Source organism: Thunnus thynnus, chromosome 11 (assembly GCF_963924715.1).
Source record: "Thunnus thynnus chromosome 11, fThuThy2.1, whole genome shotgun sequence".
NCBI classification, from domain to species: Eukaryota; Metazoa; Chordata; class Actinopteri; order Scombriformes; family Scombridae; genus Thunnus; species Thunnus thynnus.
The window spans coordinates 332,639-356,409 of NC_089527.1; the positions used below are offsets into that span (position 1 = coordinate 332,639).

The window sequence follows — 23,771 nt, forward strand, 5'->3', positions numbered from 1 at the left end:
TGCAGTTCTTGGAGTTTTGGTTGGCAGGTAAACAGAAACTCTGTGTTTGCTTTCGGTCTGATACACAGAGATTAAGGTGTCTCACCTCTGAGTCAATGGGCAGCGTGTGAAGTTCATTCTTCATCTCTGTAGTGGCCGGTCCGTCAAAGGTCCAGGTGACTTTGGGAACAGGTCGTCCATGGATGGTGGCGGGAATCCTAACGGTGGTTCCTGCTCTGCAGTTCAGCAAGTCGTGAGCGCTCAGATCCAGAGTGACTGTTGGCTCAACTGGTGAACAAACAGAATGAGAGTTTCATGTTAAACCGACGTGTTCTGATTTATTCATTCATTCATGCCCAGGTAAACAACCTGCGTGACTCTTACTCAGGATGTCCTCAACCAGGATGTCAGCTGTCTTGGCGGGCTCAGAGTTTCCTGCAGCGTTCACGGCGTAGACCCTGAACTTGCACTTCTTTCCCTCCTTCAGGTCGGGGACAGTGATATGGGTGGATGGGTGGAGCTTGTCAGTGGGGTTCACCCTCCTCCAATCAGGAGAGCCCTCCTCATGGACCTCAATAATGTAACCCTTGATGGGGCTGCCGCCATCTTTGTCTGGAGGACTCCAGGAGAGAGTGACACTGCTCTTGGTCTTGTCTTTAACCTCTAGGTCTCCAGGTGGGCTTGGAGGGTCTGAAAGAGGAGCAGAGAGAGTCGAAGGTCGAACATGTAAAATGTCAAATAAACCAGCTGTCACCGTTTTGGAAAGTTTTCACAGCTGGGTTGTAAAACATCACAGAACATTGCATAGTGAGAGGAAACTTTACAATATATTCTACAGACATTCTGTACATTTTATGAACGATCACTCAGAACCCAACTGGAACCAAAGGAAACATTCCCAGAACGATCTTTAAAGGTTGCAGAAAATGCCGTCCATCGGACACCTTTGAAGAGTCACTGATCATAGAAATCAGCAGCTAAAACTTGCAACTGAAGCAGATTCTGACCTTCATTAAACACCTTATCAAGAATAGAATCACAATTGTGATCACCCGATATTAAAAAGAGTTAGAAAAAATAGTTTTCAAAAAATTTTCAACAGACTTTTCAGCAGAGATACACAAATGTAAATCTTAACTCCAGTTGAGGGATAACCGTCATAGTAATAAAAAATAAACATAAAATTAGGAGGTTAAAAGGTTGACACTCACTGCATGGATCCACAGCAAAGCGGCACTCAGTGGCTTCGCTGGGCGGTCCGACTCCTGCAGCATTGCATGCTGCCACCCTGAACTGGTACTCGGTTCCTTCGATGAGCCTCAGCACAGTGTACTGCAGGCCCTTCACAGATGGCTTGGTGACGGGTGATCGGTTGACACGACCCCAGTATACAGCGCCACGCTCCCTCTTCTCCAGCCAGTAGCCCTGAATGGTGGAGCCGCCGTTGTCAAGAGGAGGTTCCCAGGTCAGGGTCATGGTGGTTGCTGTGGCAGCAATGATTTTGGGGTTACGTGGTGGTCCGGGGAGGCCAAATGGATCCTTCAACTGGACCTTCTCAGAGTCGCAGCCATCACTGATGCCATACTTGTTCTCCGCCTTGATTCTGAACTGGTAGGTGCCGTTCAGGTTCAGTTTGTAGACCTGAGGGAGCAAAAATAATGTGAATTATTGTCTCTATCTGATGGTTTTCTGATTTCTACATTAAGAATACTATTTTTCATTTAAACCAAACATTTATTCAATCAAAGATCAAGTTTTCAGTATTGAAGATTCAAAGAATCCATTTTATTTTGAGTTGTTAGACACTATCTAAGATGATTTAAATTGAGCATTCTGATGTGTCTAAATGTAAGTTTAAACCTATTCTTGGAGTCAGGACGAGTTTTTCAAGTGTCTTGCATGATGATCAAGTATTTGAATTCATCAATCAAATCAGTGCATTCATACTTCATACATTGCGGCTTCAACTCACCCCGTATCTCCTGTCGATGAGGTTGTCGGTCAGCACCTCAAAGTCAGACTTCTTCTTGCTGGCATCTCTGCGCTCAACAACGTAGTTGGTGATCTCGCTGCCTCCGTTGTCCTCTGGTGCATCCCAGGTCAGATAGCATGACTCTGCCTTGATGTCAGAGACCACAATGTTCCTCGGAGGAAGAGGACGGTCTGCAAAAGAAAAGTGTCCATATTAAAATTTTCTGAATATCTCCAAATGTTTCCCTTCATCCTCTGCAGCTCAGTGACACATTGAATGGTCAAGGACAATTACATTGGATGTTGTGTAAGATTTTGTTTTCTTACCAAGGATCTCGACTGCAATGATGTGCTTAGCTTTGCCATAGCAGTTTTCCGCCACCAGCTTGTAGTTGCCCTTGTCCTGTCTGACGGTTTCTGGGATGGCGATCTTTGTCCTCAGGGTCGTCCGGGTCACCTGAAGATGAGAAAAGTTTGGTTTTGGTTGTCAGCTTCTCGATCAAACAAACCTGACATGAAAAGTTTGTCCAGAAGGTGGGGCAATACGAAAAGTAATGGGATCACCAAATTAATTTGGATTCTTCCTCTGGGAACCACAAATATCAACTGTAAATTTGAAACAGTTGACCCAACGTGTTGGGCAGACAGTTGGAAAAAAGTTGAAACAGATTTCAGTCAGTCACAAGTTTTCGCGCAGAAATGAATCAGTTCTCACCTCCTCAGTCTCTATTGTCATCTTCTCTTCATCAGGCTTTTCAATCACCACGTCGTCCTTCATCCATTGGAGGGTCGGCAGAGGAAGTCCCTTCACCTCGGCTGGGATGTCGATGGCCGCGCCTTTCTTCACAATGATGGCATTGCTCTTGAAGAACTTCAGGATCGTAATAACTGGAGGAACTGTGGACACAGAACATTTGTCAAGTTAGAAAGTGCTGTTTGGTAAGAGCGACAGTTGTAATCAGCAATCAAACTCTTCTGATTTGTTAATTCTTGGCTCCTGTGCCAATTTCTCATTGGCTGTTGCTCAGATTTTAATTTCATTGGATTGTTTTATTGCTCTCGACAGAGTCTCATTAAATCAAACACATTTGTGAGTTGAGTGTCTTACTTTCATCATCCTGGATCTTTGCTGTGATTGGCTTGGAAGGATCTCCATCCCCAACCTCGTTCACAGCTTTGACGCGGAACTCGTACTCATGGTTCTCCGACAGGTTCTCGAGGGTCCCGCAGCACTCAGGGAAGATCTTGCGGTTAGCCACCTCGAACTCATTGCTGTCAGACCTCATCTTCTCCACATAGTAGCCTCTGATGGGGCTGCCGCCATCAGTGCGAGGCGGCTCCCAGGCCAGGGTGATGGTGTTCTTGCCTCTGTCGGTATAGTGTAGCTTCTCAGGAGCAGATGGAGTACCTGCAGAAAAGGAGCTCAGTCGTCATTGTAGAATTGTTTTAACTAGACTTTTAGTAACCACAGATTGACACTATGTTGTCAGAAACATGTCAGCTATTTTGGCAGATCTACCTTTGGGATCCTCAGCCAGGATGGGTCCCAGGTCAGCTGGAGCTCCATCTCCATATTTGTTCCTGGCGATGACCCTGAAGTCATATTCCTCACCGGCCAGCAGGTCCTGGATTTCACACTTGCAGGATGCAACCTCGATGGGCTGGCGGAAAAGCTTCATCTTGGCGTCCTTTCTCCGTACCTCGTAGCCAACGATGTCGCTGCCGCCATTGTCCAGTGGGTCAGACCAGGTCAGGGTGATGTTCTTCTTGGTCACCGTCACAGTCTTCAGGTCGACCACCGGTCCAGGAACATCTACAGAAACAGTTAAAATGTAAGATATTTTAAGACATTTTTCAGAAAACTGGGCTACTTAAGAGGTTGTATGTTTGGGATTTACAGGTGTAGTGTATTCATTAACACTGACCCATAACGTCCACTTTGGTTTCAGCAGTCTTGGTCCCACTGCTGTTGGTGCCGGAGATCTGGTACTTTCCGTGATCTGCCCTCACAGTCTTCTTGATGAACAGAGTGCTGTTCTTGCCCTCCGTCTCCACGATCATCCTCTCCTTGTCAATTTCTGCTTCGTCTTTGGCCCATTTGACATCTGGCTGGGGTCGGCCAGTCACCACAGCGGGAAGCCTCAGAGATTGGCCAGCCTTGATGATGACGCCATTCTTCACGGAGACATCAAAGTCAACGGCAGGCGATACTGAAGGACACGGACAGGGAGACACAAGGTTAACTTGAGTAAGATTATCAGAACAATGTGTCTTGGAGCCGTTGCACTTCCTGTAGCTGCTTCACAGTAAAATCCACAAACAACTCTCTTGATTGGAAAGCATTTACTGTGAAGCAACTGCAGAAAATGTTGCATTTGATTTTCAGCTTTTGTTTTTCGTAGTTATTAAAAAAGTCCTGAACATTCTTCTTTTTTAATTAAAAAAAAACATACTAGAATCCTAAAGAGTTGAATGGTACTGTTTTCCCTCTTAAGAAAGTGTAATTGCAAGTAAACAATCTTAATCTTCTTAATGGAATAACAGACATATTTCTTTGGACTACAAGAAGCACAGCTGGAAGAAAAATTAGACAAGATAAAAAAACTGTGATATCAGCGGTTATCTACATAATAATCCATCAACAAGACTTCATGAATGATGGAAAAATGTATTTCTCAAACAATTTTTTGCCTCCTATTATGAAATAATATAACCTCTCTCTTGCCAATAAAGAATTAAGTGGAAAAAAGAAGTTCTGCCTCGTTGTCCACACTCCACAGCTGATCCAGCAATGAAACTGTCAGTACCTTGAGGCTCCTTGACAGTGACAGGTTCAGTGACGCCGGGAGCTCCAGGACCAGCGTCGTTGACGGCGATGACCCGGATGTAGTAGTCCGCTCCTTCGGTCAGACCTGTCACGGTGTACGTCAGCTCTTTACACCTGAACTCTGTGCTGCGAGTCCAGTCCTTCTCTCCAGCCAACACCTGCCATCAGAGAAAAAATGAGTTTGACGTTACTGGTCTCTTTTTCTCATTCTGAATATCCCTTTTGCTTATTCTCTATCTGCATATGTATCAGTTATTAGAAACATATTTCAGACTAATCAGTACTGTAACAGTAAAGTACCTTCTCAACATGGTATCCCAGGATGTCTCCTCCACCGTTGTACAGTGGGGGCTTCCAGGCCACGATGACCGAGTCTTTACTAGTGTCCACAATCCATGGAGTTGGGGGTCCAGGAGGCACTGAGGGTTAATGCAGATTAATGCAATGAGAGTTAACTCAACAGGCAGGCTGACGTTATACATGACTATATATGATTAACTGTTAATAAATACTTATAACACACTATAAAGCAGGTATAATCATCTTTTTAAGTGTTTATTAATGTTCAGTATATATTATAACTTCTCCTATGAAGATATATTTTATATTATTACAGCTGTGTTACTATATTGTATTTCATTATCAGTTTATAACGCAGCAAACACTTCTGGGTGTCCACATGAGGAGTTGTAGCTGCTGACTAACACATTAATAAACACTTTAAACAGGCTAAAGCATACACCAGGCACCCTTGATTCGTCATACCTCCATTAATACACAACACACAAGTCTATATTTCACTGTATGTCCTGGTTTCAGGGTTAAACTGGTTAAAATCTCAGTGCACATTAAGTATCCATAAAGAGGTTAATATTCTCTCTGAATGCCTCTGCTGCTTCTACATATCGACCTTCGATGGGAGCTGATAAACTTACGGATGGCGTCCATGGCAACGATGCGGTCGGTGGGCTCACTGAATGGCCCAGGCCCAGCCAGGTTCTCAGCGCACACTCTGAAGATGTAGGTCAGTCCCTCCATCAGGCCAGTGATCTTGACGTCCAGCGAGTTGAGGAGAGCGCGATTCACTCTGGTCCAGTGTTTGCTGTTCACCTCCTTCCTCTCGATCCAGTAGCCCAGGATCGGGCTGCCGTTGTCCTTTGGCTCGTGCCAGGAGATGTGGGCGGTGCTTGCTGTGACCTCGTGGATTCTCGGGGTGTTGGGAGCATCCGGAGGATCTGAGGGCGGAAAAGAAAGGGTTATTTAATGCAGCACTGTTAACCTCAGTGGAAAGGGGAAACTGATGTTTACCAGTGTCACTCTTAATAAGATCGCCAGACATGCCAAAGTTAAAAGTTTTATAAATATTACATAACACTGTTTGTGATTTCAAAAACTATTAATTAATTCATTCATTTCCATTAATTAAAATATGTTTTTGAAAATGTTTTAGGTCAAATACATTGGGGTAAAAAATTTATTTTTTGTGTTACTATCAGTAATACAAAAGTGGTATATAAAAAAATGCCAATTAGTTTCTTTGTTTTGTTTTAATTATATGGGAAATTACATATAATGTACATATAAAATTATTTTACATATGACAACCACATTGTTTAAAATTGATTTTTGTTAATGATAATGATTGACGATTATTATTGTAGGTTTAATTAAATAAAAACTGAACTCATTATCGGAAATTCTGAAAAATATTTATCTATAATTTTGGGGGGATTTTTATTACATATTTTATGTTTGTAAATTACACAGGACTGTGACTCTGAGGTAAGAGCAAACAGCAATAGATGATAATTTGGATGTTTAAACTTTTTGATCATAAATCTATAAAATAAACCTTAAGCCAAAAAGCTGACGTGAGTATTAAATATTGCCTCTTGAATGTGTTTATTATTTTAACTGATGTTACTTACCGAACTGGTTCTTGGCAACCAGCGGCTCAGAGATGCACGGTGGCCCACAGCCAAACTTGTTCTCGGCAGTGACCCTGAAGATGTATTCCTTCCCTTCGATGAGCTTGGTGACTGGGTAGCTGGTGCCCTTCAGGGTGGAAGTGATGGTGATCCAGCCGATCTCGTCGTTCTTGTTGTCCTTCTTCTCTAGGATGTAGTTCAGGATCTCGCTGCCTCCATCGTCCTCGGGAGGGTTCCAGTTACAGATCACCGAGGTGTTCCTGATCTCATCGAAGGTGAAGTTGATCGGAGCGCCGGGTTTGTCTGCCACACAAAAGAGTCGTGTCACCGTTTAATTTCAGGAGGAGTAAACTTAAAGTCGCCCTCCACTCAAAAACATGTTTCTCTTCTCGTTCCTGCAGTTGAATGTTTGGACTCATCTGTACAGAGTTTGTTTCTGTTAAAAGCGGGAAATTTCTCTGAGCTCATTAAAAGTCCAATTTTAAGGGGCGGACCTACAAGCATGACTTGTGACATCACGGCTAGTTTGGAGCCAATCGTGGTCCAATACTCAACTTACACAAGTGTGATGCGGAAACTTGAAACCTCCAGTGCACAAACACTGAGAATGGACTTTACAGTGAAGGAGGAGACACCTTGTGTCCAGCAGGAAAACAGAATGGAAATATTAGCATATGCATAGATTCTGGATTTTTTAATGAAGGAGAAGGAGGAAATGCTATTTTAAGGATTTTAACAAGATAATTGAACTTTTTTTTAATGGAAAAACCATATCAGATACAAATTATTATTCAAAGTAGAGCATTTTATATACATCTTAAAACAGGTCTGGAGGGGCTCTTTACCATTTTACACGAATATGCAGTCTGTCAAATGAATCAGCTTAGCTCCAAGAATGAGGAAGTGTTTTCCTTTAATTTCAGCTTAGTTTGTTAATCACTATTCGACCTACAATGTTTATCTGTTTAATTAAATTAAAATAATGAAGTAACACTTAAAAAATAAACCTCTATCTTACCAAGGACATTAACGTCGCAGGAAGCGGTGGCGACACCGTGAGGGTTTTCCACCTGGATGGTGAAGTTCCCGTGGTCGGCTCTGACAGCATCGCGGACCATCAGCGCTGACTGACCCTTCTTGGACTGGTCCAGACCCAGACGCTCACGCAGCGGTGTCACAAACTCCTCCTCTGGTTCAGGCACCTGAAGGCAATAAATTCATTAATTCAAACAAATTAATTTCGTAAAAAATAAGTGGGTACACATTCAAACATGCAGGACTGTTTCACCTCTCTGAGGATACAAACCTTGGCCTTGCTCTTCCTCCTCTTGACCACTAGCACAGGCTTCTTGGTTGGCTCTTTGGTGACGTCCTCGTCGTTCCTCAGCCAGGTGACCTTGGGATACGGCGAGCCGGAGATGTAGGCATCGATGCGGATTTCCTCGCCCTTCTTAATGCACACACCGGACTGAACACGGGCGTGGAGGGTTACCTTTGGTTTTTCTGAAATTGAAGAAGAAAATCACTGATCACTTGATGCACAACGTCAAACTCAAGCCTGCTGCTGACAATAGCACTTGTTTCATCTTACAAAAAACAAGTTTAATATAAAGTAAATTTAGGCCAAGATTAGTGTGCATACTGCAGCATTATTTTGTGTAGGAATCAAGAAATATTGCATGGGTATTGGGCAATATATTACCATTAAATGACTTGTATCTGGATCAGGGGAAAAACAGTTGATGCATAAACAAAATAAATGTTTTTTATTGTATAAATTTGATTTATAAGCCAGTAATTCCAATGTTTAGGTAGTTCTTATTTCAAGTTTTAAATACACGTTTGTAGTTTTTCATACCAACGGGGTCTGCAGCCTTGATAAGCGGCGTGCTGCGGGACGGTTCACTGATTCCAGCGGCATTCTCAGCTCTGACCCTGAATTGGTACTCTGCGTTCTCCTTCAGGCCTGTCACCTCATAGGAAAAACCAGGGACCAGGCTTGGAGTGATCCTCTCAAAGCGTTCACCGTCTTTCTCGATCTTCTCCAAGATGTAGCCCTGGATGGGACAACCACCGTCGTAGTCAGGAGCCTTCCACGTGATCTTGATGGACTTGGATGTTGGGTCATGGGCCTCCACCTGGATGGGTGGGTCTGGTTTCTCTGTGGAGGAAATATTAAAGATATGAATCAAATGTCTGAACTGAGCTGGTCCCTGAGCTCTCGCTGCTGCAAGATGCTGCTCTAGCTTCACCTACAGGTGAAATTTTATCAAATGCTACTGATTTGTTCAGCATCCCCATCTGTACAACTTTGCTGAAATTGGTCACCATGGAATATTACATTTAAGAGGTATGACAGATAAAAGTAGTATGGTGGTGTTTTATTAATGACCACAAGGCGGGGCTATTGGTGCCATGATTCAGTATGTCAGGCAGATTCTCATGGAGAACTTGTGAACTAAGCTTCATTTTATTAAAGACAATAGAATTGTAGAAATATGTTATAATGTTACAGTAGCACACCCTATGGGCATAATTGTATGAAATGGTACACACTAGTGCAGTGTGGCTTTATGTACAACATTCCCAAATTTGGTTGCAATCCAATTCAGTATTGAAGAGTTATGGCCCATTAAATGCACCAAGCCATGCTTTCAAAAGTTTGGTAGCCAGTTACAGATAAGCGGTGAGTGATATCCAAAAACAAACTCATAAGTTTTATTCGGGATCATCTAAATATGGTATGTACCAAGTTTGGTGAAGATTAGATGAAATATATAATATAATTGTAGCAAAGATAACAATTACAAACATCTTGGAAGGATGTGTTTGCACATCGTTTCAGTTCTGAAGGTATCGGATTACTGTGAGTCTGTTCTCTGTTTGCAATTTCAAATCTCTTTTATATTATATGTCCTTTTTCCAGTTTATTCACTCATCATATTATGTTTTCTTGCCTTAGAGATAAACAGATTGAAAGTTTTTGAAATTCTGTGTGGAGTTGGATGTGGAGTTCAATTGTCCAATTAGAAAAATTGTAGAGCACCATTCAGAAAATACTGCCACCAAAATTCAGGTAAATAAGACAGTGTGCAGGAGTTATGACTAAGGATAAATCAGGGTGAGGAGAGTGAAAAGCAGTGCTTGCCCCCCTCTCATTACCACCACTGAGGTGCCCTTGAGCAAGGCCCTTAACCCCAACTGCCCAGTGGCTGGATGATCAGACTGTGGTTGTAACTGGCAGCTTCCAGGAGTGAATGTGTGTAACTGTGTGAATGTGATCAGGGTGTTCCTGCAAAAGAGAGGCTTCCTCTCAGTGAAACTTCCCTGAATAAATAAAGGCTAAAAAAATACAGATCAAATAAACTTGTTTCAAAGTTTGGAATTAGTTAGAATTGTGAGATTTTCTTGCAGGTTTATCCAGAAACAGAGACAGTTATGCATGTATTCAGTTGACTTTGATGTAAAAAGTTGATCCTGGCACTTACGCTTGATTTCCTCAATGATGACCGGGTTACGCAGCTCCAGATATTCTCCGGCGCCCACCTTGTTGACGGCTTTGACCCGGAAGTAGTACTCGCAATTGACGTAGAGGTCTTTGACGGTGGAGGTCAGGACGTCCTCTCCTGACAAGACGGGCATGTAGGTCTTCTTGGAGGCCTCGCGGCGCTCAAGGGTATAGCTGACGATGGGAGTACCACCATCATCTTCCGGAGCTTCCCAGCTGATCTTACAGGAGTTCTTGGTGACGTCACTGGAGCTGATGTCTTTACACTGACCAGGAAGTCCTGCAGAGTTCAGAGAGGAGGCACAAATGTTACAGAGGATGGCTCTTCATTGTGGCTCTACGTGGTGAAATACACCCAGAAATACTGCCAACAGCAGAGGATTTTAGAAACACTGAGATCATGATTTCCCCCAGTGCAGCAAATTATCTAAAACCAAACTGGTCATTACTGCACTGCATGAGTCCAGTAAGATATGAACAAAGCAATGTTTTACATTTCCAGTACAGCTGTATGAAGAACATCCTACCGATGACTTTGACGTTGACTGTCCCGCTGGCGGTTCCCAGACTGTTCTCCAAGGTGATGGCGTAGCTGCCAGCGTCGGCACGTGTGCACTTGAGCAGCTCCAGGTGGGCGCTGTTCATCTCCACTGTCATGGAGAGCCGGTCGTCAGCCTTGCACTCCACTGTGTCCTTCTGCCATACCATCTTGGGCGTTGGGATGGCCCTGTAGGGAATGTTCAGGTGTAGCTTCTCTCCCTCGACTACCACCACGTCCTGTGTCTCCAAATCCATGGTGGGGGCACCTTGGGACCAGAGAATGGGATTATTATTTATAGTTTACGGACAGTGTTTTGATTGCGCATCCTTTAAATTGTCAAATTAAATTCTGTCGATGCTTACAGTCAGGATCTTTGGTGAAGACCTTGTCGGAGATCTCAGAGGGATCGCTGACACCGACAGAGTTGATGGCACGGACACGGATGACGTATTTCTTGTCTGGTTTGATTCCGTCGTCAATCTTGAACTTGAGCTCCTTGATGGGTCTGTTGTTGACCCTGAGCCACTTCAGCTCTGGGCGGGCCTCGGCCACCTCTACGTGGTAGCCGGTGATCGGGCAGCCACCGTCCTTGGCCGGAGGCTTCCAGGTAACATTAATGTGCTCCCTGCTGGCATCAGGAATGGCCAACTCCAGAGGAGGAGATGGAACACCTGGAAAGAGAGAACGTTGTTTTTATAGATTTAAAAATGTTTGAAGCACTAGATTTTAAACTATCTTCTGACATGATCTGCATTCATCTACAGAACGCAGATACTGGATTAGTCAACAGAAACCTGTCAGAAATTCTTTTGTCAAGGAAATACCTGGTAGTTATAATACTTCCATTCACAAGAACAAATTACTATTTTTGTTTCCTATAAATATTTGAAGGTCTCTTACTGGTTGCATCCTCGATGGTGAGGACCTCAGTGGGTTCGCTTGGATCTCCGACTCCAGCTTCGTTCTCAGCCCGGACCTGGAACTGCACCTCTGACCCTTCGTCCACATCCGTCACCTTAAACTGAGTCTGTTTGTCTGGAGTCTTGCAACACTTCAACCAGCGAGTTCCCAGCTTCTCCTTCTTCTCAATCACGTACCTGGGAAGCAAAATGAGATGATAATTTTAAACATTTGAGCAGATTTCAAAATTCTGCATGGTGACTAAATTTCATGGTCTTTTTACCCAGGATATCCTTCCTTTGATATTTTGTTATGTACATCATCTCATAGCAGTCTACACAGTAGTTTACAGATTTTTGTTGTCTTACTTGGTTATGGGTCTTCCACCGTTGCTCTTGGGAGGTTCCCACTTCAGCTCCACGTGTCTCTTGGTGACCTCTACCACCGTCAGGGCGTAAGGAGGTCCAGGAGTTGCTGTAGAGAACAACAACAAACATTAATGTTGATACCAGACAGACAAGTTTTCTTTACCTTCTTTTCTTTGCAGCTCAGAGACTTAAAGGTCCAGTTTGTAGGATTTATTGGCATCTAGCAGTGAGGTTGCGGATTGCAACCAACTGAAACCACCCCCCCCCCCCCCCTTCTAAGTGTGTAAGAGAACCTACAGTGGCCACCTAACCCTCGAAAACATGGCAGCCTCTGTGGAAGAGGATCCGCTCCCTATGCAGATATAGAGGGCTTATTCTAAGGTAACAAAACACAACGATTCTTATTTTCAGGTGATTATACACTGATTAAAACATTTATGAATATTTTATTCCATTTCTGCAAAGTCCATTCCACTAGATGCAACTGAATTCTACACACTGGACCTTTAAAAACCAATACTGATAGTCTTAAGCCCTACTAGCATTCCCTATACGCTGCAGTGTTTAACATACTGATGATTTGGCTATTACCAGGCATGGTGCTAAAAATGGAAACTTTGTCCTAAGGGTAGCACAACAGGAAAGATCAGGGGGTCCCGAAAATCATTAAGAATCAATGGATCAGGGATATTTACAGTAAATGTCAAGAAAATATGTCCAGTAATTGTCGACATATGTGGGATGATGGGGTCAAAAATATTCAGAGTTGAGACAGCTCAGTCAGAGCTGAAGCTTTAACTTAAGAGTGGAAAATAAGGAAGGAAAAAGGAAAAACCAACACTGAGAATGTTTTGAGAAGCAGCTGAAAACACCAAAACGAAGAACTGTTCATAACTTACTGAAAGTGTCTTTGGCGAGTACGGCGTCCTCCAGCTCGCAGAATTCACCCATCCCCACGGCGTTCTCAGCAGCGACGCGGAACACGTAGAGTGATCCTTCATTTAGAGGAGTCACAGTGTACTTGAGCTCCTTGACAGTGGTGTCAACAGTCTGCCAGGCCTTCCGCCTAACGTCCCTCTTCTCCACCACGTAGTTGGTGATGGGAGAGCCTCCATCAGTGCTGGGAGCCTGCCACTTCAAGTCAGCACTGACCTTGGTGATGTTGGCCACCTCCAGCCACTGAGGGGCAGACGGAGGATCTGTCGAACGGAAACAGGTAAAAATGGGTTGGAAGTCATGCACTGTTGGTTCTTTATCTCTATTAAAACTATGAGTAAAATTGATGATACAAAATAAAGCATGAAAGCTGACATTTTGAAAATACAAGTTTGTGTAAAACCAGTTTCAACAATTTTCAGGTCCACTTTAACGTTACTTGAACATGAAATTAGACTTACGAGACCCTTTCAATGGCCCACTGGATAAAGTCAAGGTGCTAGTAACAAGACCTAAAAGCATACTACACTCTCAGAAACCTAAATTGAAGCTTACAGAGTCTCTCCTTGCAGACCACAGGGTCGCTGGGCTCACTGGGTTCGCTCTCGCCCGCCTTGTTGACAGCCTTGACCCTGAAGGAGTACTCCTGCTTCTCCATCAGGCCCTGCAGCTGGTGCTCGGTCTGAGGAATGTCCTCGGCAATGCGGATCCACTCCTCACTTCCGGTTTTCTGGAACTCAATAATGTAGCCCTCGATCTTAGCCCCACCATCATGCTCAGGTCTGGTCCATGCCAGCAAGGCCGAGGTCTTGGCAATTTCCCTGATAACAGGTTTACCAGGAGCCCATGGAGGATCTGAGGAAGAGTGCAGTTTTATTACAATAATTTGATTCCACAAGTCTGTTTATTCTTAATAATTTCATTATTGATACAACAAAGGAATTGACTGTTTGACGTTGAGACATACCAATAGGATCTTTGATGAGGATGGGGTCAGTCTCTGTGCTTGGTTTTCCAGGTCCAGCCAGATTCTCAGCCAGAACCCGGAAGCGGTACTTCTTCTTTGTGGGGAGTCCCTTCACCCTGCAGCCACCCAGCAGCAGAGTTAGAAAAATATTTACACATTTTGCTCACAAATAAACAGCTCTCTACTCACTGGCTGGTGCATTTTCATCATTGTTTGTGTAATGTGTCAGCTGATTGTTAACCTGTAGGTCGTGTCTTTGATTGGCAGTTTGTTGCATCTGATCCACTTGTCGCTGTCCGGATCAAACTTCTCGATCCAGTATCCAGTGATGGGACTACCACCGTCCTCATCTGGCTCAAACCAGGTCAGCGTCACGGCGTCCTTGGCGATGTCGGAGGGAGTAACTCTGGTTGGTGGACCAGGAGGATCTGAAACAGGCAGAAAAGTATTCTCATTGGATGTTTATATTTCTCCTACATAAAGTCTTCAAAAGGGACTGAATTAGACTGAGTGTAAATCTTACCGAATGAATATTTTGCAATGATTGGCACGTGCTCTGCAGGTTCTCCGATGCCATACTGGTTCTCAGCGCTGACCCTGAAGACGTACTCCTTCATAGGGGTGAGCTTGTGGGCCTTGAACGTGGTGTGTTTCACAGTGGCCGACAGCTTCACCCACTCCTCTTTGTCCATCTGCCGACACTCCACAATGTAGTTGGTGATTGGCGAGCCGCCGTCATCCCGCGGAGGGTTCCAATCCAGGACACACGATTCGTTGGTGATCTCTGAGATGTCGAAAGCGGCTGGTGGGCCGGGTTTATCTGGAGAGGAGGAGACAAAAATGTGAAAATTATGTCTCTGTTTTGTTGGTCTCATGCAACATGTCATCTTGTTGGAAGTTCATCCTGCTAAAGGTCTGAGATGATGTAAACCTTCAGTCAACCCTTTGGAGAATTACATCATAATATGGTTTCTGGAATCCTTAACAAGTCTTAAAAGGCCATAGTTTATGTTCTTGATTTTCAAGGTCTAAAAATGTCTAGAATATATCTAGAATTTAAAGAGACAGAGGCATTCACCTCAATATGGCCAAGATATAATCAGCCTACACATTTTTGCTCAGACTTTGCACTATTTGCACATTACCTAATCTCTGAAAATTTGTTTCCATTTATGAACTGAGACGTCTTTCTTACATGCTAACACCTAACTTGAAATTGGAAGCTACACTTTGCTGCCTAAACCATCCAATAATTCCTCTGAAGACCAGAGCAAAACCTTCAGTGTACAACTCTAAAAATCTTCATATGAAATCTGAAAAGAACAAGCATAATGCTAAAAAAACAAAAAGAAGTCCACTGGGTCATTTGCGGGGTGATTAACTGTTTGGCTAAGGATAAGACAGCAGGTTAGGTGTACGTTTTCTAGATAAAAGACAGCCTCTGTACCTAGGATGTTGACATCAATTGTAGCGGTGGCACGTCCGCAGGTGTTGACTGCCTCGATGATGTAGGTGGCAGTGTCTCCTCTGGTGGTGTTGCCAATGGAAAGCTTGGAGTGTCCCGGCTGTGTGTCGATGTTGATGCGGTCGTCAGCCCTCAGGACCAGATCAGCCTTGGTCCACTTCACCCGGGGTTCGGGTTTTCCTTTGACCTCGGCGGGGAGCTCGATCTTGGTCCCTGCCCTGTGGGTCAGACCAGCCAGCAGCTTCACGTCCAGCTGGATCTCTGGAGGCTCTGTTTGAATATTAAAGAAAGTCAGTTTTATTCTTTTGTGGTGAAATTCCTTTATTTATATTTTTTTCCTGTTTTCCCCATCCCCAATCCTGACCCAATGACTTTTGATTTTGCAAATCCTGTCCAATTCTGATCCCATTATCTTAGTCAGCAGTTATTACTCATAAAAAGGTTATTCATTCTCGTACAACTGAGAAATATTTGTCTATATAGTGACATCATTATCTGACATTATTGATGAATAGGTCTGAAGAATCTGAATGTGAAACAGGTTTTTATTTTTTCTCTTACATTGAGTGAAAGTACAGTTATTTCCCATAACTTCCCATTGCTACATTGCCTCTTCCTAAAAAACCAGTGAAGTTTGAGTATGATGATATGTTCAGAAATCAGGCTGTAGTCCACAGAGATCAGGTCTGGATTTGTACTATTAAATACTATCAAAAAACTTTTTACATTTTCAATAATATTTCATATGTAATTCCAATTCCAACATTGCCTTTTTGAGTCGTAAATTATGTCAGAATTTCAACATTTCTTTCAGTTTTTCTTGTAATCTACCTTTAGGGTCGACAGCTTGGATCTCATCAGTGGCCCTGCAGGGTCGACTAGCTCCCAGCTTGTTGACAGCTCTGACTCTGTAGGCGTACCACTGGCCCTCGATCAGGCCCGTCACCTGGAACCTATAAGCACAAAGAAATATCATATACAACTGTCAAAAATACAGAACAGGACATAAATTACAAACGGGCCCGAGAAAATTGTTCGTGAATGGCTCCTCAGATTTTGTCGTACTTCAGCTCAGGAACAGGGTCACAACAGGGTTCCCACTTGTCGGTACCACGCTGACACTTGTCCACCACGTAGCCTTTGACCGGGGCACCACCATCGTACTTTGGAGGCTCCCAGGACAAGAAGATGGTCTTGCCGCTCTTATCACGCCACTTCAGGTTCTCAGGAGGATCAGGTACAGCTGAAGAGGAGAGAAAAATTGTGGATATTTGTCGAAATCTTCATATCTAATCACATCTAAAACAGAACAAGGTTTTGAGCTGCACCTATTTTTTGACACAGGGAGGTGATGTGAGAGTAGAGTTGCTTTAATTTCACATTAGCAGACTAAATACTCACTGGCAGGAGAGGAGACATTGACGGGCTCGTCGATGTAGGCTGGCTCTCCGGGTCCACACTTGTTGCAGGCGGTGACACTGAACAGATACTCCTTTCCTTCTATCACGTCCGTGACTGTGTGCTCCAGGTCCATGACGCGGGTGGCCACCTGGACAAAAATAAAAGTCACCACAACATATGAGCACAGGAGCTACAACAGAGGGAGTTCCACTCATTTTCATCAGCGCTGCATTAATCACTGCCTTTTGATCCACTCTGGACCTCAGTTTCTGTGACTTTAAAGTTATTTGATCCCCACTTCAAAGTAAACTGTAAAAGTAAAAGTCACAAGAAATGTCACAGCTTCTACTGTTTGTTTGTTTTGTTTTTGGTAGGAAAGGTGCATACAAGGCTGTAAAAGTGTGTTCAGACAATGAAAAGATAATGTTTGCTGAATTTATTTGTGCAAATTTGGCAGCTGCAGAGTTTATATTGTATGTATGGGTTATGTCCATAACTACAACACACCTTAGCAGCATTTATCTCTGCCATTAACAATGACCAAAGTCACCGTACTTACTGGTACTTTGTGCCTCCAGAGTTTTATCAGTTTTCAGTAGTTTTGCTAATTTTCCTCCAGGCCCTCTTTCTTTGCTATAGTATGTCTCAATAAACAATAAATATGTCATCACCTGTGAAAATATGGAAGCCCAACACTGATTGGCTTTTGCAAGCAAATTCATGTTTAACTGCATTTTTGCTTTGACTTTGTATGTATTAGCTGCACCACTAAACTTCACTTTGACTTCAGTTTTAGTCTCAGACTCTGAACAGGTACATGTTCAAAGTCTTTTACAAGCCCTGCATTCAAAAGACACAGCTGCTGAAGCTATGAAGGATCGATCATGTTGCTTCTTTGACAGCACTAAAGGTAAACACTCAGACGTACCTTGGCCCAGGTCTTGCGAGACACTTCTCTCTTCTCGATCTGGTAGTGGGTGACTGGACTTCCTCCATCATGCTCAGGAGCCTCCCACATCAGGTGGACATGGTGTCGGGTCACCTCAGCCACCTTGAAGTCCTTAGGAGCACTGGGGCATGCTGGGAAAACAAACATGAAATTACACATCTTTGTACACGAACAAGAATAGGGGAGACGGGGTGTAAGAAAGGAAAGTTAATGAAAAGTAGATGAAAAAGAATCTTCCATTTGTTTGGACCAAAATAAGTCAACTTTTCATGAAATTATTACATATTATTATGAAATGTATATTTAAATCAAAGAGATATTGTTACCGATAACGTTGACCTCAATCTCTCCGGAGACGGAGGACACATCATTCTCCAGCTGAAGGGTGTAGGTGCCTTTGTCCGGACGGACACTCGGTGTGACCGTCAGCTCTGTGTATGTGGGCTTCGTCACCATGGAGACACGCTCATCCGCAGTGGTCAGCTCCTTCTCACTGAAGGTCCACTTGGGGATGGGGGTTGGGTATCCAGTGATGGGGACTCTGATGGTGAGAGGGTGAGGGACGATCACCTCCAGGCCGTTCCTGAAGGCACTCAGGTCAAAGGTTGGACCGACTGCCAAGAGAGAAAAACATTAATGGTTTCATTGTCGTAAGGTAGTTGGTCAAGAAGTTATACTGCCATGTAGTGGACTTAATCAGTGCAATCAGTGCAAATAAAGAAAGAAAGGGAAAAGAATAACAAATGAAAGAAAGATGTCCTGATCTCTTTGGTTCAACTGTACCATGAGGGTCATCAGCAAGCAGCGGTCCGAGTTGCTCAGCTGGATCGGAGACACCGGCTGCATTCTCAGCACAAACTCTGTAGAGGTACTTCTGACCATGTTTCAGACCGGACACCTGCACAAAACAACAGCAACAGTCAGATATCAAACAGTGAACAACAACAGATAAACATCAAAGATCAGTTGATAGTGGAGGAAATCTGTTAAGTGGATGATAAATTTAATTGCCAACAAACTATTTTTGTCACGTATAGACAATGACAATTAAAAGGCAGGACTATTGGGTGAGCTCTGTACCCGGTAGGAGAGGTCTGGGCACAGTCTAGCGTTGCAGCGAAGCCATTTGTCAGTGCCATCATCGCACTTCTCGATGATGTAGCCGGTGATCATGCTGCCGCCGTTGCTGGTGGGTGTCTCCCAGGTGAGTGTGACTGCCTCTTTGGTTTGGTCACTGAAGTTCAGGTTCAGAGGTGGGCTTGGCCTCTCTGCAGCCACAACACAAAAGTTCCAGTTAAATAAATTTAATTTCTGTTTGATACTTTTTATTTTTTGGTGTCAGAACAAACAATGAGCAGAGCCAAAATTTCAAACCACTGCTTTTAACTCACCAATGGGATCCATGATCTTGACAGGGTTGGTGGCAGCGCTGGGCCTGCCGACGCCAGCTTTGTTCTCGGCTCGAACTCTGAAGATGTACTCCTTGTTCTCCACCACATCATTCAGAGTGGCTGAGCGGTCGCTGGCGCCACAGACCATGGCCGCCTCCCACTTCACAGCGGTTCTGTCGCGGAGCTCGATCACATAGTTGGTAATCTCGGAGCCGCCGTCGAACTTAGGAGGCTCCCAGTGGACAGTGGCACCAAACCTGTTCACCACACCTACTGCAACGTTCTCCGGAGCATCGGGCACGTCTGGCACAGGAAAACACCCACATAAATGGTTTTGATTTGGATTTAAGTGTGTCAGTGTCAAAGGTGTTGTAGATGTACTTAAGGACTTTTAGGCACTGCTTACCAAACTTGTTCTTTGCCTGGACAGCATCCTCGGTGGAAACGACAGGGCCACTGCCGACTCGGTTACGGGCGCAGACTCTGAACAGATACTTGGAATCTTTTCGGAGACCACTGACACAGTACTCTGGAATGTCAGCACGGTCTGTAGCCAGCGTCCAGGTCTTACGCTTCACATCTCGTCTCTCCACCACGTACGCAACGATCTTGCTTCCACCATCACTCTCTGGCTCCTCCCAGGCCAAACTGACCTCACCGTCAGCTGTGTCGACCACTCTCAGGTTCTTGACAGGTCCGGGGACATCTAGCAACCATCAACATGAAACTTAGGAACTTTGAGATATAAAATTCAGTATGCTGTTATAAAACTAATCCAAACACCCAGTCAGATTAATTTAATCCCTTGACTCACCAATCACATCCAGGTTGATGAATGCTTCTCCTTCTCCATGCTTGTTCTTGATAACCACCTTGTATCTACCTTGGTCCTCCTTGCTGGGGCTCTTCAGACGGTACTCTGTCTTATCGTGGGAGGTGTCAATGTTCTGGACGGGCAGACTGGCGCCCACAAAGAACCACTCAGCGTCTGCGCGAGGGTAGGCGTCGTATGGTACGGTCATGACGAAGGGCTTGCCAGCGTCTGTCACCAAGTTCTGGTCGGTGGTTTTGATCTTTGGAACAGCTGCAGAGGAGATAAAATCAATGGTCTCAGTGATTCGGGAGTTCACTTTTCTTCTTGAATGATCTCAGGGTAAATTTGTAGTGCTGTGGTGACTCACCTGCCAGCTCAAGCTTGGCTCTGGCGTCCTTGTCTTTGGCCACAATCCTGTACTCTCCTTGGTCTCGAGGTCTTATCTCACAGACCTGCAGTCTGTGGACTTTACCCTCACTGATCATCTGGTATTTGTCTCCCTGGACAATTATCATGTTGTTCCTCATCCACTTAACTTCCACTCTATCCTTGTTGAGCTCCACCTCGAACACAATGTCCGAGCCTGGAGGTTCAAACACATCCTGTGGAGGTCTGACGATCTCCACTGGGGTCTCTGGAGGACAGAAAAACACATTGCTTGTGAGGGTTGAAAAGAGAAATATTTACTCTGTGAAAATGAAGAAGACAAATTAAGTATTTACCTTCAACAAAAAGTCTTGCTCTGGTCCTCCTTTCTTCCACACCACAGGCGTATTCACATTCATCATCAGGTCTGCACACCTTGATGATTAGTCTGCATGTCTTGCCTTCTTTTTCCATGTGATATCTGCAAAAACATAAAACCAGAACCGTTTTTAAAATGCTCTAAGATTGTTGTGGGTAAGTGATGTATGACTTTAAGTCCAGTTGTTACCTCGGTCCTTCTCTGATCTCTCGTCCATTCCTGTACCACTTGACGGTAGCTTTCTCCTTGGACAGCTTGCAGGTGAACTCGGCGTCCTCAAACTCAGTGATGGTCTGATCTTTGAGATGTGTGGTGAAGTCTGTCGGCGCCTCGCTGATGATCAGCTCAGCCGCACACTTGTCATCACCGACCACAGCGGTGTACTCGCCCTCATCGTCCATCACACAGTCCTTGATGGTCAGGGTGTGTTTGAGGCCGTCGGCTCTGTAGACGATGCGTTTGCTGAGTGTCACCTCCTGGCCGGCCTTCATCCACTTCACTGTCACCTCGGGCCGGTTCACCTTGCACATGAAGCTGATGGTCTTCTTCTCCTGAGTCTCAATGTCCTCAATGGGCTCCAGGAACTTCAGCTTCTCCTCTGTGGAGTCACATGGAGGAAATAGAGTGAATACATGTTTTTTTAATTTTTTTTTATGGCAGATTGTACTCAACATAAAATCTGAAGTTGTTTGGTTCCATACTGACCCTTCATTTAAAACGAGACAAGTGTCCGCCAATGAGCCGGAATGATTCAACATTTTTAAGGTATTTCTACTTGTTCCAAAAATATTTAAGAAACAACTTACAAAAGACTAATTAAGACTGTATTTTCACTTCATTCTTCAGTGTGACATCTTGTTCATGTTAGCTGGTTTCTAATCACTGTCGGTGCAGCTTCCAGACCTCTGAATCAGCACCAGAATTATAAAAGTAAAGTGAAACTGGATGAGAAAACCCCAGAAAGAAGTTAATTTCTATTAGAAATAGGGAAAACAATTTCTCCACATTACCCTTATTTTATTTGTTTCAAGACATAAGACCACTGTACTCACTAATCTACAAAACTGCAAATACATAAATTATTTGCAATTTTTTTTTCACTTTGAAGAATTCACTTTTTTAATGACAAATTCTGAGTCTTCTTGCCAGAAATGTGTATGATTCATGTCTGGTTTGAATAAAGAAGTAAATAAGTTCAGTAGACTTTTTGCAGTGTAGGGATGAGTCAGCTGTGTGCTGTATAACTCTCAGGTATTTCTTGGCCTTTGTTGCCACACGAATCATAAAAAGTGATTGGATGATTAGTTTATGGATATATTTTGTTCACATCCTCGAGTATACTTTATTTCTGGGTCAATTTCTCCAGTTTTGGCCTCTTAGTTCCAGTAAAGAGAAATCTTAATGCCGCAGTACACGGCAACGTTTTACACAACAGTGTAAGCTTTGTGTCAACAGTCGCTGTGCACAAAGCCAGCTCCATAAAGATCTGGCCTGCAACGAGCCCTGACCTCAGCCCCATCCAGCACCTTCGTGATGAACTGTGAGCTGCAACTTTTCACCCAACATCTGTAGCCATGTTCCAAAATGTTGTGGAAACTCTTCCCAGAAGTAGCATCAGATTACTACAATGTCTAGATGGCCACATACTTTTGAACATGCACTAGTCTTCAACTGACTGAATGAGCTGAAATGAAGAGGCGTTCACATTATTTACCTGTCACTTTAGCGCTGGCGGTGCTCTTGGCATGCTCTCCTCTGTGATTGGTCAGGCTGATGGTGTAGCTGGCCTCGTCGGCCTTCTGGGCATCTCTGATCCTCAAGGAGAAGACGTTGTCCCTCTGAACCATCATGTACTTGCTGCTCTCAAATATGGTCTCCTCATTCTTCAGCCACTTGGCCTTCGCTCCCTCCACGTTCGTCTCGCAGTTGAAGTCAATCTCGCTTCCCTCCTTCACCTCTGTGTCTTTAATCGGTGTGATGATCCTCAGTTTTTCTGCAATAAAATACAAACACATGTCAAAAACAAATGTGCACTCTGACATTTGGGTTAATTAAAACAAGATGAGGGGAATAAACAAGGGTCTTACCAATCACATACAGATCGGCTGAGGCTGTAACGCTGCCGATGTGGGCAACGTAGCCTCCCTCATCCTTCAGCACACAATTTTTCACAATAAGAGCTCTTCTCTTTCCTTCACTGACAATAGTGTACTTGTCCCCGGATTCCACCTCCTTGTCACCTCTGAACCATTTCACCTCGTAGGTTTCCTTGGAGACGGAGCAGGTGAACTCGGCCTTCTCACCCTCCACCACCTCCTGGTTCTGCGGCCTGGCGATGAACTCAGCCGCCAGTTCTGGTAAGAGGAAGAAGAAAAAGAGAACGAATGAAGATTCTGCGGATGCTTCATTTTCCTCTGTTGAGCACTTATGATGATGTGTTTGTACCCTTGAGTTTCAGCGTAGCGGACGTCTTGATGGTGGGACTCAGCCTGCAGTTGTACTCTCCGCCGTCCTCCATCCTCAGGTCCTGGATGATCAGGATCCTCTTGCGTCCGTCCATGATCTGCTCGTAGCGGCCGCCCTCCGGCAGCTCCTCGTCTCCTCGATACCAGGTGACGTCGGCGCTGGCCTTCGACACCTCGCAGATCATCTTCACGCTGTCTGTTTCTGTGCCCTCCACGTTGGACAGGTTCTTGGTGAACCTGGCAGCCTCCTCTGTGAAGAATCACACAGCCGCAGCAACAATGGAGGTTAATGTGGGCAGGGACTAGTAAAACTCAGGCCTATCTACTGTTGGTAAAAACCTCCAAATTATTGTGAGATACAACAAAAACATTCAAAGAGCTAAACAGCAATAGCTTTGGATAAAAATCCCAAAATTTTAACCAAAAAAAAAATTGAATGTGCTAGAGGAAAGTTGATGGGGTCTGGTGATGCATCAGTGCATCCACCACCATTTTAAAACTGTGGAAAATCTGCAAACGTCTCGTTTTTAGGGTTTGGGGTTAAATGTGAGTGTTTTTATAACTAAAATATTAAACTTTGTCAGTGTAGCCTTAACAAATTCCAAAAAATGCGAGT

The 23,771-nt window shown here is 44.2% G+C and overlaps 1 protein-coding gene across 1 annotated transcript in view; it reads right to left on the minus strand.

Moving 5' to 3' along the window:
* LOC137192195 (titin-like) overlaps window positions 1-23,771 on the minus strand; it is a 213,923-nt gene that overhangs the window by 81,274 nt on the left and 108,878 nt on the right. Inside the window, exons 101-143 of the mRNA XM_067602711.1 lie at window positions 23,136-23,405; window positions 22,778-23,044; window positions 22,405-22,683; window positions 20,880-21,288; window positions 20,668-20,792; window positions 20,313-20,579; window positions 19,946-20,215; window positions 19,538-19,837; window positions 19,132-19,434; window positions 18,821-19,008; window positions 18,524-18,638; window positions 18,067-18,354; window positions 17,720-17,871; window positions 16,792-16,939; window positions 16,456-16,633; window positions 16,222-16,343; window positions 15,373-15,660; window positions 14,449-14,745; window positions 14,167-14,353; window positions 13,926-14,041; window positions 13,514-13,813; window positions 12,922-13,221; window positions 12,023-12,128; window positions 11,655-11,851; window positions 11,117-11,425; window positions 10,741-11,019; window positions 10,194-10,493; window positions 8,564-8,866; window positions 8,012-8,208; window positions 7,724-7,907; window positions 6,706-7,008; window positions 5,713-6,012; window positions 5,078-5,196; window positions 4,758-4,935; window positions 3,876-4,160; window positions 3,470-3,763; window positions 3,059-3,358; window positions 2,666-2,847; window positions 2,278-2,407; window positions 1,952-2,142; window positions 1,191-1,620; window positions 364-669; window positions 86-267 (exon numbers count right to left, since the gene is read on the minus strand). Of these exons, the coding sequence (XP_067458812.1) occupies window positions 86-267; window positions 364-669; window positions 1,191-1,620; window positions 1,952-2,142; window positions 2,278-2,407; window positions 2,666-2,847; window positions 3,059-3,358; window positions 3,470-3,763; window positions 3,876-4,160; window positions 4,758-4,935; window positions 5,078-5,196; window positions 5,713-6,012; window positions 6,706-7,008; window positions 7,724-7,907; window positions 8,012-8,208; window positions 8,564-8,866; window positions 10,194-10,493; window positions 10,741-11,019; window positions 11,117-11,425; window positions 11,655-11,851; window positions 12,023-12,128; window positions 12,922-13,221; window positions 13,514-13,813; window positions 13,926-14,041; window positions 14,167-14,353; window positions 14,449-14,745; window positions 15,373-15,660; window positions 16,222-16,343; window positions 16,456-16,633; window positions 16,792-16,939; window positions 17,720-17,871; window positions 18,067-18,354; window positions 18,524-18,638; window positions 18,821-19,008; window positions 19,132-19,434; window positions 19,538-19,837; window positions 19,946-20,215; window positions 20,313-20,579; window positions 20,668-20,792; window positions 20,880-21,288; window positions 22,405-22,683; window positions 22,778-23,044; window positions 23,136-23,405 (10,244 nt within the window). The remainder of the gene's footprint in view (window positions 1-85; window positions 268-363; window positions 670-1,190; window positions 1,621-1,951; window positions 2,143-2,277; window positions 2,408-2,665; window positions 2,848-3,058; window positions 3,359-3,469; window positions 3,764-3,875; window positions 4,161-4,757; window positions 4,936-5,077; window positions 5,197-5,712; window positions 6,013-6,705; window positions 7,009-7,723; window positions 7,908-8,011; window positions 8,209-8,563; window positions 8,867-10,193; window positions 10,494-10,740; window positions 11,020-11,116; window positions 11,426-11,654; window positions 11,852-12,022; window positions 12,129-12,921; window positions 13,222-13,513; window positions 13,814-13,925; window positions 14,042-14,166; window positions 14,354-14,448; window positions 14,746-15,372; window positions 15,661-16,221; window positions 16,344-16,455; window positions 16,634-16,791; window positions 16,940-17,719; window positions 17,872-18,066; window positions 18,355-18,523; window positions 18,639-18,820; window positions 19,009-19,131; window positions 19,435-19,537; window positions 19,838-19,945; window positions 20,216-20,312; window positions 20,580-20,667; window positions 20,793-20,879; window positions 21,289-22,404; window positions 22,684-22,777; window positions 23,045-23,135; window positions 23,406-23,771) is intronic.